Source organism: Hesperophylax consimilis, chromosome 15 (genome assembly GCF_061612785.1).
Source record: "Hesperophylax consimilis isolate HC1 chromosome 15, BYU_Hcon_1.0, whole genome shotgun sequence".
NCBI lineage: Eukaryota > Metazoa > Arthropoda > Insecta > Trichoptera > Limnephilidae > Hesperophylax > Hesperophylax consimilis.
Window position 1 is genome coordinate 3,279,193 of NC_142850.1, and position 17,010 is coordinate 3,296,202.

A 17,010-nucleotide genomic window follows, 5' to 3' on the forward strand; every position below is an offset into this window, starting at 1 on the left:
CAGCCATATTTAACTGTATCATACTTTTAAATAAGAACTACCAACATTGTCTTCATTTTTTCTCACCACACATTTTTATTGGCAACTATGTATGATCGCAAGATTCAACCCGAACTAAATGCAATCAAGACAGTGTCTTTTGATAAACATATCTTATTTTTTTATTTTAATGTGCGACATCTATTGACTTTTCTGCAAGTCTATCATGAATATTTTATTTTTTATTGTATCATTTTCTGTTTCAGATTTTCGTCTAGGAATCACAAAATTAATTGTCTTCAATAAATAAAAATAATTTATAAAAAAATCACATAGTTTCATGAACTTGTCTCAGTTTCCAATCGGAACCTTTGGTTCATAAAGGAACACATTTTAATTATTCTGTAATTATCTTCTATATTTGAATATAAAATTGTAATTTCTTACCCCGTTTAGTTCGTATTTCTAAGTATGACGGTAAGACTTCATAAGCTGTTCACAAAAACAAACAAATTTGTCTGTGAGTTAAAGATAAATACAATCACCTTTACACTCACACACGCAAATACTTATAAAATATAATATGTGCGTGAAGTATGTGGGTACATAAATCCATTTGCAATAAAACTTATATTCAAAACACCACATGCAAATAAAAGCATGCTCCGACTACAAAGCTACACATTACACTCAGTTCACTAACGATGAAAAATAGTTGAGCGCCGAACCTTGATATCAGAATGGTGATTCAATTGTAACCATGTGTGCTTGGACATTTAAAGAAAATTCTAAACTCAACTTGGGTAGTCTCTTCTTGTGGCTGTTCGAGATACATTCTTAGTTCCTACGCAGGTTAGTGCAATCTACTTTAGCCGTGTTTTATTTTACCATGGGGAGGAAGTGTGTACGTCAGGCAGTATAATATTGTAATGTAGCCTTGGATGGCGCATTTGTTTCCATATCAAAGTAGTAAACTTGTTTCTCTTTAGAGCTCTATCCGCAGTAGCATCGAGTCTGGCTTTGAACTCGCTGTGGCAAGGTTGAAAAAAAGTTAATACCCTGCGGTTAATTTATTGTGTTTTTCTCCACAATTTGTACATAATATTCAAATTATTCAATGTAAGTTTTTTTTGTAATTATTTTCGAAGTGCGTCGAAGTATTTTAAGCCTTACGTGAAGATTTTGATAAAAATTAATGTATTATAACATTGAATTAATCCTCTAAGACTTCTTAATGGCTATACGGAGTCAGTGAATTGATAGTAACCCAATATTAAGGAGTGTTTTGAGGGAAAATATACCTAATTGTTGAAGGATATATAAAAGAAAGTTGAAAACATTTCAGGCATTTCTCAAAAGTGTTTTTAAACTCGTAATAATATTACACCATTATTGATGATACTACTAGCAATCTTCAATTTTAATATATATTTTTTTAAATAGCGTACCCACTTGATCGATTTTTGGCATATTGTGCCAACTATAGCGATTTATTTTTGGGGTATTATGCCGTGTTGCGCTACCTCCTTTTTTAACCAACGTTTCGGACAGCAAATTTATTTTAAAAAATTACACATATGCCCTGGTGATGGACACTGCAATGCTGTCCGAAACGTTGGCTAGAGAAGGAGGTAGCGCAACACGGCATAATACCCCAAAAACAAATCACTTTAATACTTTTGGCCGTGAAAATCTCAAATCATACTACGCAAAGTTTGTAAAAACTTTTGAGCGATCGTTTGCCTAATGTGCCAAGTTTTTAGAACCTAAAAATATAGCATGACAAATGAAATCTTCTTTAATTTATTGTCTTTAAACCGCAGTAAGTAGTTACATTTGTTTCTATTTTAATATTTTATTAAATAATATGGTAAATGTATCAATATATGACACAAATTGTTCGAGTGGTATGTTTTTTCTTACGGATTTACAAATTGATTTATTGATTTCTTACGATTTATTTTCCATCCTTACGTCGAGTGTGAATGCAATTAAATAATGAAAGAAAAATCATTGCATTTAGAGGCTTTCTCATTATTTTTTATCGGGAAGCTATTAGCACGGATAATGTAACTTTGATGATCATAGTGTCATGGAATTTACCATTAAATGCAGATGTTATTTTATAGTAATAAATAAACAGCGTCTGATATAACTACTGGAACTGTTCAAAAAGCTGTAAAAAACGTATTCAATAAATTAATATTTTAAATAAAGAAATTGTTAAATTATGCACAGCAGAAAGTCGAACGGGGTTTTTAAAATACATTATTAGTTTTTCGTATATCAAATAATCAATACGCACAATAAGTATCAGACATGCTTTGTAATATATTAAATATAATGTGAGATTGCAATATATTATATTTTATTATTTACCTTTCTTATAGCACACAAGCAAAGCATTTCTATTGGCTTCTCTTTCGATATGATTCCAGTCATGTTTCCGAAACCAGTATAATATAAATTTAATATTTTTATTCCTTGTCTACTATTATTCCATCTTGCATTTTAAAGTATTCTGTGTTTGTATTTTTCTGCACATTTAGTTGTTCTTTGTCTTAACTTAAAAAACAAATAAATACATGAGTTATATCATTTAAATATAATAAATAACTTTGTATACAACACTATTTAATCAAAAAGAATGGAAATATTTCATAACCAATCCTGACTTAGAAACCATTGGATTTGAAACATATCGACACTTTTTGATTAAAAAGTGGTGTTAAAAAATTTATTTATTATGTTTTTTTATATTAAAATGACGCCATAATGTGAATTTGCAATTATTATAGAATATATTATGTCATATTTATTTGTTCCTTATTATTTGGATATTTTTTTAAATTGTGCTAATAATTGAAATTGAGTGACACATTTCCATCATTAAAAACATTATCTTTAAATATAATCATTAACTGTCATGAAAAATAAAAAACAAATACATACCAATCAATCTCTTTATAAAACTAATAATTTGCGTGTAGCGCAATATCTATTAATAAACGTTACAAATTTTATTTTTGAATTATTTAATTAATTTAATAAAATTGTCTCCACATTGTTTGTGAGACAGAAAAAAAAGTCTTTGAGTTAATAAATTAGTATTTAGTTTGGGAGGAGGGTTTTTGTACCGCCGCCCCTGATATCACGTATTGGATAACCAATATCTCTGCCATAGGTCACCTTAAGTGGATCGCTACGTTTGGTGATATAGCAGGGATGCCCGGGTTCATCGGGTGACATATGTTCAGGATGCGGCTGCCCGACATCTGCACGGAGTGCCAGATCGGGAGATGGCAGTTTGGGGAGACACTTTGTCCTCTCCAACTGGTCTCACGACCCATCGCCACACTGATCTCTAGATTCATACCAAACCCTTCCCATAAAATCCTCTCCTTTCTTTCCTCAACCCCCCCCCCCACAAAACATCCCCAAAGATGACATAGGCCCCGAAAGAAAATATTTTCCTCAGGGCCTCCTACGTGGGTTTAATTAAAAAAAAAAAATTACGATAATTTTATAACTTTGAACATGGGACTAATTTCCATCCAAAGAGTTAGAAAATCCATTAGTGGTTGATTAATATGATATGAAACGATTGACGTCAATTATAATTATATTAAATATGCAAGTTCATCAAATGATTCATGATCAATAGTGGTTTTATCAAAAAAATATTTGTCTTTGTTTCCAGAAGATTTTGATTTAGTTCTTTTCGTCTTTGAATACAACATTATAATATTAATTAAGTTTTATATTTTCAGTATTTATTTTATGAAACGTTTAATACTTCTTGTCTGTTTTAATATTAGTGAAGAAAAATAAATGCACACTTAAATAGTGCGTTTGATTATTTATTTATTAATTTTTAAAAAACATTACATATTACAGTGATCTTTGGCTGTCCAACTAGGAGATTAACCTGTTTTAGGACAGTCAGAAATAGGCAGATTTATTAAATGCGATTATTGTTTTGTCTAGTGTATTGACTTTTACTTAATTATTTGAACTTTATAAATAATTTGAAAAGTTTTATTGGTTGATATAAGAAGTTGCTAACTATATATTTTAAATAATATAGACTAAAAGAATATTCAAATATGATAATTCAAAAATAGCAATATAGTAAAAAATTATTGACATGTGAGTTTATCACATTGAAAATTTTACTTTTTATTTAGATGAAATTAATAAGCTAGAGAATCAAAAATAGATAAAAGAAAGAAAGGAGATTAAAAGAAAATAGAGAATAAAAATAAAAATAAGCAAAAAAAAATAAAAATAGGAAATTAAAAAATATGCAAAAAAGAAAAAAGTATATGTATGTATAAATATAAAAAAATAGAAACATGTATTAAACATGTATTACTATCTAATAAAATAACAACCATCTTTAAACAATAACCCGAATATTTCAGCCATGTTTTCCTGTTTCAACACGAAACATGTTATTAATTTGAATCGTCAAAAGTGTTATAAAAATATATGAGTAAAAGTTGTTGGACCTCTGTTAATTATTTTTCGGCTGTACCAAGGTGAATGACTAAAGTGCATATTAGTATTGTAACATAATAAATTTACTGAGGATAATATCATATTGAAGGTTTTTTTCGTATTTTTGTGTAATTTATTTCTTATTTATTCATGTAGTATCAAAGGTTTAGAGGGTCTGTATCAAAAACACTTATTTTTAAATGTCGCAAAATTATTGTGATTAATGTGCTTAACCAAAAACTATTTAAATTATTTTAAGATGTGAGTATTACACTGTACAAGAGTCACAGCTGGGATTTTAGCATCCCCAATAATTGACAGACCAGCTCCCTTTCTGTGATTTGTCAGTAAATGAATCTGACAGTATACAGGAAACTCGCATTGTAATATCACTATTCAGTCCTGGAAAATAAAATCTGCTTACGAATTGCTAGCCCTAGTTAAAATACACTTAAGTGCAAATTCCAAATCGTTTTTTCTCCCTCACTCAGGGGGTTCGTTTAAAAACAAACATTCAGATCCAGCGCAAAAAAGTTCCGCAATGTACTGAGCTGCAAACCTTTGCCTTACTTTAGTGAATTTTACTTTTCTGCGCAGTCTGGTTATTTCAATGTGCGCTCTTCGGCGGTCAATGCACAACTAATGTCGTAGAATATTCAAAGCATTATTATGTGGTTTGCTTCAAGCTCGTCGAAATGATTCCCATTTTGCATGTTGGGCGAAGTCTATCAATTTGGAAGTCTATGGGGTATGTTTTGGTTAGTATCAACAGCGAAGGGATGAGAAGGAGGTGAGAAAGAGGAAGGTGTTGTAGTAATAGCGTACAATAAATTATTCTTTATCACATTTTTTTAAATTCATATTTACAATCGAAAATTGGAAATGGGGAAAACAAATTAAAACAAAAACAAAAACAAAAACAAAATGCTACAAGTTGTGTTAATATTAATATTCCCGATATTAAATTACTGGGCCCTAATGTCATTGAAAAATAAACTATGTCAATATAATTAAATTGGATTTTCCCGATTATGGGTTTCCAGTCTAAAAAAACAACTTTCAGTGATTCTAATCTTATGAAAGTAAAAATCAACAAATAAGCTTATAATTTTGTAAATGTAATCCTCTTTTTTCTCTTATATCTGTTACAATCTTAAAGGTTGGCTACGTTGGTATACATATTGGGGTCATGTGAACTATAAAGTATGTAATTAAAAATTGTACAACGGAACAATCAAATAGCAGTTACTTTTTTCAAACATTGACGTCCGGTAATTACTTAATGAAAATGAATGTTCACCGGACTTGATTTCAAAACAATATTAATTAAATCAGTTCAAAAACACATTTTTTATGCGATTTACATCGTGCAAGTTATTTAAGTGAGGTTAGTTAATTTATCAATATATCATAAAGCACACAGAATGTCTGCGCTCATAGTAAATTATTTGAAAATTGTGAAAATAAAAGCCACAACTAGCCCAGACCTGTGAAAATTCCCTAATAAAATTACACTCATAATTACAATTCATTTATAACTCAGAAAATTTAATAATAAAAAAGAATAGAATACCAACCAATTGATTGGAATTATTGACGATTACACAGCAAAATATAAAAAAAACGTATACATAAATTTGTTAATTATACTCAGTCTTACTTACAGATATTCCCTGCAGCGTTGGTATAGCTAAACAAGGAAAAGGGCCGTATACTGCTCGGGTTAAATTCGTTACTCATAATGATATTCATACAATATACTTACATCACTTGGTTCCAAACCTCAAAAAGAGAGTAATTTTTGCGTTTTGTTGCAAATTTCACGTTTCTTCAGATGACATTTGAAATGTCATTGACTCTGTCTGTTTTTATTTGCTTCGAAATCTGACTAATTCGATTATGAGTCGATTTAAAATATACTTTAAAATATATTTCGATTTAAAATATACTTGCGATAGTGCTACAAATGGGTATTACTGCTTTTTTACATTTTAATTACACGATCGATCGATAAAAACTACGCGAAAAACTTCAATAAATTCGCCATTCTTCATAATACCAAAACGATGACTTTTAATGGCCTCCGTGGTCGAGGGGTAAGGCTCTCGGCTAGCAGACCGAAGGTCACGTGTTCAAATCCCGGCGTGCGCAAGTAAATTTTATTTGACTAATTTTTGTTATTGCCACTAGCTCCAGAGAGTTGGAGCAGTTGGGACACCTGTGCGATATTATTTTTTTTTTGATTTTAATAGGCTTGTAAACGCATCCGCAGCGATTATGAGTAACGATTTTCACTATCCCTACCTTATACGCCCTTATAATATGCAATACCGCAATTATGAGTAAAACATACTGAAAATAACTATAAAATGCTACGTATACACAACCGACATTGTATTGTTTAATGATGTTTTATTGGAAGGCGCGTTTTGATCCCGCGACCTCTGTTCCCAGAGGTAATAAAATTAACGCTCTATTATCTGTAGGTACAATAATTCAACAATTTACTTGGAAATGTTATATATTTGTAGTTATAACGTTTTAAAAATATTTATCTCGGTTTTTATTGGAACTCTAAGAATGTAGTTGCTTACAATACTTACTTACCTTTTACCAATAAGACAGACGTGTCTTGAATATAAAGTTTTTTAAGCCGTTTGGCATGTGGAAATATGTTAATCTATTCATATACGTCCATTAATCCGTTAGACCAAACATGAGGGCTTCGGGGTGGCTAAGATAAATCTTGCTTTTTTTATGGTGTTATTTAGCAGCACATAACCCAACGATCACGATACATGATTAATGAACAGTTTTTTTTTCTCTTCAATTTCATAAATCTCATGGTCTAAATCAGTGATTCTCAACCTTATATGTTCCATGTTCCACTTCAACACTTACAAATTTCCATGTAGAAGTCCCCTTCCGTCACGCAAAGAAAAAAAAACATTAAAACAGTAATGTGAAAAGCGCCGCAGACGAAATTTTTCTTAGTTCTAAGAAAAAAACTAATAGTGATTTTCGCATATTTATAAGGAAAAACTCACGACGCGTATCATGAATTAACGCCAACAAGCGTTTTTTAGACATTTGCGCTAATGTTGGCATCTTCTTTTTCGGAAAATTGCCCCGGTGAGAACGAATATATCTCTCTCTATACCGAGAAAATAACAACAACAAAAAATTTGCATTAATTTGCTACTTTTCACAGTATTTTTAATAATAATTACAACGGTTTTAATCATTAAAAAATATTATAATTAAAATTTAAAAACTTCTTTATTATATATATTTCTTACCAACCGGTTAGAAATATATAAAAGTGGTATTCAAACAAAGTTATTTTTAAATTATTATTATTATGTATACCCACAACGTGTTTGTTACAAGTGAAACATTAAAAAATAATAATTTCATCATTTCATCACGGGTTTCTTGTCTGATGTAGCGTTGATAAAACTTGTTTTAACATTAACTCTACGCAAGAGTCTATGAGGAAAATTATTTCCCTCGGGGCCTGCGCCTTATTTGGGTTTGATGTGTGTCTTTTAGAGGGTCTTTTAAGGGTGGGAATGAGAATAAGTTCTGGGAAGGAAAAGGTACCAGGGTTGGGTTGGTAGTCTCCGGCCTCTCCCAGCCCGCTACCTATTTGCCTCCAAAACCTGGACAGACCTCTCCCCATGAACCCGGGCACCCCTGCTAATTTACCAAACGTAGCTAATCACTTGGAGTGACCAATGGCAGAGGTGTTGGTCATTCAATGAATGGTTCAAATTTGGGTCGTCACGATTTCTGATTAAGCCATTCAATTCCTCTGCAAATAATAAATAATACGATTTTATTATAAAATTCATAGATCACTCATACAAAGTCTCGAGTAGAATCATGGGTTAAATGTTAATTAGTACAACATATCCTAACCACACATAATATATTATACATGTGGTTAGGATTGAATCATTGATCATTTTCTTGTTGCATACTGAAGTGATAGGTTGTGTTTATATTCTGCATTATTACTTTGTGTCCATCAACGTCATTATATTCTTGATAACTCTTTTAAGATTTTTCATAGAATCATCGCCTTGAGAAGGTGTGCAATCATTTATATATGATTTAGATAGTTTGTTCATATGTGTATTATAATAAAATGTTGTATTTAACAATTTTGTACATTTTCAGATAAAATGGGGATCTTCAGAACCTTTCTGATGGCCTTTGGTTTGGCGGTGGCTTTCTTCGAACAAGTCCAAGGACAAGGAGTAAGTCCATAATTATGTAATAATAGAATTGAGAGCATGTGAAATAGTTAATAATCAAGATCAACACGTGGTATAGTAAAAATATCTTAGGTTCTTAGCCAAGCTTATAGTAATAATCAAATAATACTCTGAATAATTTTTGTTTTTTCTCACAGTTTTAATTTTTTTGGATGTTTATCCCACAGAGCTTACAAGGACCTTTGCAAAACCGGTCAGTGTTAAAGGCAGTGAAAAAATCAACCCGTTTTGTTATTTTTGTTGTTCGTTATGAAGATGGTTTTCCCCATGATTAATGTATTCAAATAATTTATCACACGAGAAAAGGTGCTTTAAAAATCAAGTGATAAACGTTAACTCCCGTCCATGAGATCAAAATTGTTATTTTAACAAAAATAATAGTTTATAAAAGGAACTAGTTAAATATTACTCAGTTACTTTATTTATCTTTGATTTTTATAAGATTATTTACGTCATTATAAGTTAACCTTTAGTGACCGTGACAGAATATATTTTTTAATTTCATTGTACCTCTGTTCATTAGTTAATATTACTGTAAATGAAACCATAAAATCAGTACGAAAGGTTAAATAAATAACAAACTATAGGTCAGGTATCTTTATCCAATAAAAATTTATTTAAAGTTATATTGGTATCGACACCGTCTTACTAAATAGATTCTTACACGCCCGTTCAACGTTGGCGAGACTGGTTTAAGACTGTTTCAAACGAACCAACTCCACAGAACTCTAGAAATAACTCATTTTTTTCACTGACCTTACGCGCCGCGTAATATTTACACCACGTTTTTTAGTAAAGCTGATTTTTATTTAATAAATGATTTTTATCTAAAGAATAATGCAGGAAGACTTTCACAGCTTCTAGCAGCAGAAACACACGAATGCCCGCAGATAATCTTGTCAAAGTGTTCGTATTCCTGTTAAAAACGGGACTGCAGGCCTTTAACGAATTAATTGACAATTTCCTAACAAAGTGTCAGTAAAACGCCACGTGTTATGAGAACGGCGGGACACGTGTTCATAAAAATTCTAATATTTTCTCATTTCGTCATTTTATATTGCCAGGACAAATACAGGTGCATGAACATGTGTTACGGTATATTATAAATATGCTAAAGGTTTATAAGAAAACGGCCTGCAATCCAGTTTTTAACAGGATTAAGAAATCAGCAACACTCATTTTTCTCGTGTATTGTAACTTTACAAAATTTGCCGCATTTTCTGCCTGTAATTTTAAGACCAACTCAAACGTTTCGTGCTAACAAAGTTATCTTTGACTTCATTTGAAATAATTATTAACAATAATAGCATTAATAATGTCTGTAGAGTAATCAACTTAAATTTAACATGTTTGAACTGTTAAATATAACACATTAACTTCTAGGCCAGTATTGCTAGTAATAAAAACAGGTTCTAAATTAAAATATTTAAGCAAAAAACATTATACAACATTACATTTGTCATCATTTTATGGCGTATTTCTCGGGGTATTATATTATTGGTTACGCATTACTTGTGCTTTGGAAGGTCATTCTTTAATGAGTACTTAGTAATCTTCCAAGGGACCCAAACACAGGTCTCAGAGACCTCAGATCACGTCAACTGGAACCTAAATGATCTGGTGTGTAGTCTAAGAGCCATTTACACCAGAGGCAATTATTTCAGCATAGTCGTTAGTTCTATGGAACAATACCAAAGACGTGCATATTTAAATGATAAATACCAAATGACACATTATGTAAGAAACAACTGCAGTGAATATACTGTCATGTGTTTATGATGAATCATGTTCAGACGTATTATCAAATTGAATATTTAAAGAAAGAATGGAAATTTTTGCCAGTTTTAAAAGAAATAAAATTGTAGTAGATTTGAATAGTTAGTTTAATTTTGTAAAAAATATTTAAGGCGCCGTAATTAACATTTTAAAAGAAGAAGAAGATGGTTTGATAGGGAGATATGTAAATACGAATGTAAGAGGAAGCGCGGTAGTAAAAACATATATATAACTAATAAATATAAGGGGAGATACGTTAGTACGAATGTTAGAGGGAGTGCGCTAATTAAAAAAAACTATAATAATTAAGCGAAAATGGTGAAAATATTTAATAAAACAAGGTTTGTTTGAAATAGAGCAAAAATCTCTCGACAATTTTTTTTTTATTTTTTATTTTTTTTATTTAGTAGCTATATTATACATTTTTTTTACATTTTTATAAGAATATATATATAAAAAATAGATGTTGATTATATTCATAGTCCTCCTCACTAGGAGATCCTGTGCTGAGGGGGACTAGGTTTTGGATAAGTTATTCAGCGACTTCTATGGTATGACTCCATGTTTTGGGTAAGGGTTTCCAGAAACTTCTACGACGATGTTTTAAATATGCTAGTAAGTTCTTTTTCCGGTAATTCCTTAAGCCAAGATTTAATGTTCTTAATGCAGTTGTTTTTTGTTTTGATTTGTTTGATACTAAGTGGGAGTTTGTTATATACCTTTACTGCTAAAAATTCAGAGCTTCTTTGTCCAAAGGTAGAGTTACACTTTGGTATAGTTAGTATCTCTGTTTGTTTGGCTCTGGTTTTATGAGTATGTGAGGTGTTTTCCTGAGAATTATTTTTGAGGTGTTGTACCAAAATGTTTTTGGCATAGATTTTCTGTATACTTGGAACGTCAAATTGTTTAAAAATTTCTGTTGTTGACGTCCTTATGGGAACCTTTAGTATGGTCTTTATGATGCAATTCTGAGTTACCTTCAGCTGTTTTATATGTTTTGATACTGCTGAGCCCCATCCTATTATTCCATATTCCAATTTGGAGTGGCATAAAGCATAGTAAACTCTCTTTAAATCCCTAGCTGACAAAATGTTCCGTAATTTTTTGAAGAAGTAGATGAGTTTAGTTAACTTTTTTGAAGTTCGATCAATGTGTGAATCCCAGTGTAGTTTATCGTCAATTTCAATACCAAGATATTTTATGCTTTTGGTTTGAGTTATAATCGAGCAGGAACATTGAGGAATTTTTTTTTGACATTCATGTAGTTTGAGTTTATGCTCATTCATTGGTTGTCCTCTTTTGTTTTTGGATAAAATTAAATATTTGGTTTTATTCACATTTAATGTAAGGGAGTTTGCTTTAAGCCAGTTTTGAAGAACAGTTAGGCCATGTTCAGCCTCCTTATATGTGCTTGTCCAATCTTGTTCATGGAATAAAATTACAGTTTCATCTGCAAAGCTCATTATGTTTCCTTTGATGGGAAGATTCATAAGGTCATTTATGTAAATTAGAAATAGTATAGGTCCTAATACGCTTCCCTGGGGGACACCGTACTTAATTGGTAGAGTTTTGCTCCTTCTTTTACCAATTTGTACAAATTGTTCTCTTCCCGTTAAGTAACTTCTAAGTAGGTTTAGGGTTGTTTCGGTTATTCCATTTTTTTTTTAGTTTTAAATACAGTATTTCGTGGTCAATGGTATCGAAAGCTTTTTGAAGATCAATGAAAACTGCTAGGCATTTTTTGCCTTCATCCAATTTTCTAATAATTGTATTTGTTACATTAGCTATAGCGTCACCAGTACCCAGGTTTTCCCTAAAACCATACTGCGTAGATGATAATATTTTATTAGAATCCAAAAATGTAAGCATTTGTTTTTTTATAACTTTTTCTAATATTTTTGATAGTGTAGTTAAAATACTAATTGGTCGATAGTTTGATACATCATTTTTGGGACCGTTTTTATATATTGGAATGATCGTAGCAATTTTAAGACAAGCAGGAAAAATACCATTTGATATTGACAGATTTATAAGATACGTCAGTGGGTGGATTAACTCATTTTGTAGATATTTAATTGATTTGCTTGATATCAGTTCATTTCCCGATGAAGTATTTATATTTAGGGAGGCTATAATATTTCTTATTTCATCATTTGTTATCTTGACAATATTGAGGCTGTTTTCTTGATTTACATCGTCAATCCTCACTGTATTTTCGATAGTACTAATTGAATTTTGTTTAATTTTATTTGCTAAGTTTGAGCCTATATTGCAAAAATAGTTGTTTATAAAGTCAAGAAGTTTGTCCGGGTGTTCTGTAAAAGATGTGGGAATCTCATCAATGTTTAATTCCTTAATGCTATTGTCATTATGTGAGGCTTTAGCATTAGTTATTTCATTTATGATCTGCCAGAGTTTACGTGAATCATTATTACATTCATCAATCTTGTTTTTATAGAATGTTTCTTCAGCATAACGTATTACATTTTTACATGTATTACGATATCTTTTGTAGAATCGAAGTGTTAGGATATCATAAGGGTTGTTTTTGACTTTTTTGTGCAGTTAATCTCTTTTTCTGATTGAGTTTATAATATTCTGACTAATCCAAGGTTTAATGTGTAAATTTTTATGAGATAACTTTTTTTCTATGGTTTTGGTGTTTGATAGGATAATGTTCTGTAAAACTTCTATAAAATAACTCCAAGCAGTATCAGTATCATCTTTTTCCAGAAGGCTTGTCCAGTCATTCACTGTTAACTCGCATTTGACGTTTTCCCAATTTGTTTCAGACTTCGTTAGGAGTGATTTCTTTTTTTGGTTTACATATGTATTTTTTTTGTAATAGATAGAATTATTGTATAATGGTCTGTCAGTGTGGTAGTACAAATAATGGCTTGAGTTTTTCTATTAGTTTTACAAAAGATATGATCAATGCAAGTTTTGCTTTCATTATATACACCTGTTGGTTCATCAATTAGGCTTTTATATCCATGGTATGCTAGTGTTTGCATATAATCAAATTTTTTTGGATGGCCATTTTCAAGAATATCAATATTTATATCACCGATGATAAATACATCTTTAGTTCTTTTTAGTAGACTTAGTTGATTAGATAAGGAGTTGAGGAATGGTTCTAGATTTTGTGTAGAAGGAGATCTATAAATTGCGAGTATTGTTGTGTCATTACCGATTGATATACTTAGACAGTTTGCATTATTGATACAGATCTCTCTGACATCAGCTTCTATATCTTCTTTAATATATACGATGACACCATCATTTTTTGTGTTGTTCATTATTGTAGAGTAAGGGACATAATTACCAATTTGTAGGGGGTAGTATTTATCAGTTAGCCAACATTCAGTAAGAATAATAATATCCCATTTTAAATTTAAACTTTTCATCAATATTTGTAGTTCGCAAAGTTTTTATTGATACTTCTAATATTCTGGTGCATTATGTTAAAATTATTGTTTATGGATGATATGTTTGGTATGTTTGTTGTTAGTGCGTTATTCATTTTCTCAATTTAAATTATTAAGTGGATTAAGTAATGTTGTTCATATTATTCACTAAATTATTTTCACCATATCATCAAGGTGCTTAATGTAGATAATTTTATCATCTTGTTTTTTGCGTATCATAACTTTACCCTGTTTGTACCATACATATTGGTAATTTTTTTCTTTTGATAATTGTTTTGTTTTCCATAGGATTACTTTATGATACGGGCTTAATTCTTCCCCGATGAAGATTCGAGATGTCGCCAGATCCTTGATTTCATTATAATTTATTTCCTTTTTCTTATCAAGGAGTGAATCTCTTTTTCTTTTATCGGAAAAGGTCACAAGAAGTTTAGGAGGGGCTTCATTTCGTCTGTCTGAGACTCTCGTGACGTCAGTTATATCAGTGTGTAAGAGGTGGATTCCTGCTGCGGCAGCAACTTTTTTAACAATTTCCAAAGGTTGTTCGCGGTTTTGTTGTGGAATTCCTGCTATTTCTAAACTATTAGATTTTGATAACGTTTCCAAATCAGAAAGTCGGATTTCAAGTTTTTTAATTATCATATTTTTTTCCATTTGGCCTTTTTTTATATTTTCAAAATCTGTTTGAATCGCTCGATTTAAATTATTTGAGACCTCAATTTTTTTTAACATCTCATCGTATTGAGCACTGATAAAATCAATACTTTTAGTAGTTTCTGTAGTTTGTAAATCATTTTTTGTAAATTTATCTCTTTTCAGGGTTTCAAATTTTTTATCAATGTATTCAATAATCTTATCCATGTTCAATTTATCTTCCGAAATTATTGGGGTTTTGCTACGTGTGCTAGACATCACTATTTTAGTAAGTTCACAAATGCCCCTCTTTAATTATGCTTGATGAAAAATTGATGGTGGCAATCACTATTTAATATTTGTTTTATTGCATAGACAAAGTCACTCAACTTGACATTTAATATTTTTTTACTTTAATTAGTTTTTACGCAAAAATCACTCACACTTTGAAATCTTAACTAAAACTTTTGATCCCACAAAACGTAGAAGGTTTAAACTTTAATTTAATCTATTTATTGTGGCTTTAACAACTTAACAACTCCTATTAATTTTTCGGCTAGTTTATAAGGGACGCGGAAATTTCAGATCTTAGCACAATAGTTGTATGTAGCATGTGAATACTTTAGTTGTTTCATTTAAAGATACGCTGTGAATTTTTTCATGCCTATAACATATTAAATAATAAAACAAAACGTGTTTTGATAGTTTTCGGAGCTTACTTTGATTTTTTTTCTATCGAGGGAATTTTATGTAATTAACGTATCGGCATAATAAATGAATAGATATTATCTTCAAAAATAATCAAAACTTCTTTTTTTAACTTCAAAACTTGATTTAATGAGAAACTTGTTATAAATCGATAGAAATTAAGTATGTAGGGGCTTAAAGAAACGCTGTGAATTTTTCACACCTAAAACATGATAAATAACGTGTTTTTTTAATTTTCGGAGCATGCTTTGCGATTTTTTTTAAGTAGGCAAACGTACAGAGATTATCTTTAAAAAAAAGATCACACACAGAGCTTAAAAACTTTAAACAAGTGTTCCAGGGAAGTATGAATCGGTAGAAATTCGGAATTCGGGGTCTTAAAGATGGAAAACGGGAAATACATAATTCACACCCCTAATGTTACGATATGTAAAAATTACGACTTGGGCCGGACTATCAGTAATTTTTAACAATGGTATCACTAGGATTATCTTGCCTAGGCTCCTACCAGAGAGCAACTTATAAAGCAACTGAAATACCGATTGTCATGATTTCCTTAGGTTAAAAAGATATAATAATTTGCCTAAAACAAGAATATACGTCAGTTCGTAAATATAAAGGAAACACAATAGTAGAAATAATTTTTCTACCCACCATATAACAGCAGTTTTGTGTCAACAGCTTGTTTGTTTGCAATAAATAAAGTTGCTAATGGCTCTAGTGGAAAAACCTAAAAATACATAATATATTCAACAATAACATCATTCACCTTTGTAGGTATTACTTTGATTATAAATAATATACTCGTAGTTATCATGAAGAATGTTGTGTTTTATCGCGTCGTGTATTTTGAAAAATTAATTTTTAAGTTTTTATATTATATAATTTTGTTCCATAATGTTTAGGTATCATGCATGTAATTTATAAAATCCACTGTACAAAAAAACAATCAACAACGAATATCAAGTTAAACAAGTTCAAATCATTAGAACTATTAAAACAAATAGCCTATTTGTTCTGAAGTAATTTTCCACTCTTAGAAGTAAGCCCATCGAACACGTTACGATGATACGTCATTCAACCACAAGTCACCTACTCGTACACGTTGCTCATCGTAACATAATTATACTGTACCCACCGTGTATAATTTTTCGTTCGTTCTTAAAGAAAATTTTAGGTTCACCCATACAACGAAAGAAATGCCGCCAAGGAATTATATACATGGGAATATGTCAACTTTACTTTTTTCCTGACCTTAATTCTCGCCGTTTCCGATAAATCTTTTCATACCTATTCGTATTACGCATAAATTAAACAGATAAATTTTCAGTCGGCATTACGAAATTTCGCATGACTCAGGACCAGGGTATCGATTCTCCAACTCAGACCGCTCGCAATCGCCTTCGAAAGTTCATTCATTGGTCGACGTTTTTTATTATCGAGTCTCGTCGAAGGTACCTAATACTTACATACGCCAAACGTTAAAAGTCACTCTCCTCGAAAAACGAGTGAGTCGAACTACTCATTGTTCGATTGGAATGACTTCGTGGAGAATCGAGGCCTAGAACTGTTGTAGTCAACGAGCCGTGTTGTGTACCAACCCCAGCAATATAGTATGGCAAAAACCCAAGAGCGACGCGTATGACACTCATACAAAACTAGCTCGATAATATCCCCGCGTGGATAGGGCCCAAGTATGGCATTTT

General features: G+C 31.0%; 1 protein-coding gene across 3 annotated transcripts in view; it reads left to right on the forward strand.

Annotated features, from left to right (window-relative positions):
- The first annotated feature begins 758 nt into the window (after positions 1-758).
- The window catches only part of LOC149417189 (uncharacterized), a 40,767-nt gene continuing 24,515 nt past the window's right edge, over positions 759-17,010 (forward strand). Inside the window, exons 1-2 of one of the 3 annotated variants that reach the window (XM_089640162.1) lie at positions 759-831; positions 8,662-8,741. In XM_089640162.1, the coding sequence (XP_089496288.1) occupies positions 8,667-8,741 (75 nt within the window). In that variant the 5' untranslated portion in view covers positions 759-831; positions 8,662-8,666. Of the gene's footprint in view, positions 832-941; positions 1,099-8,551; positions 8,573-8,661; positions 8,742-17,010 lie in introns of those variants that run through there. The other 2 variants (XM_089640163.1, XM_089640164.1) reach the window with 2 other exon arrangements.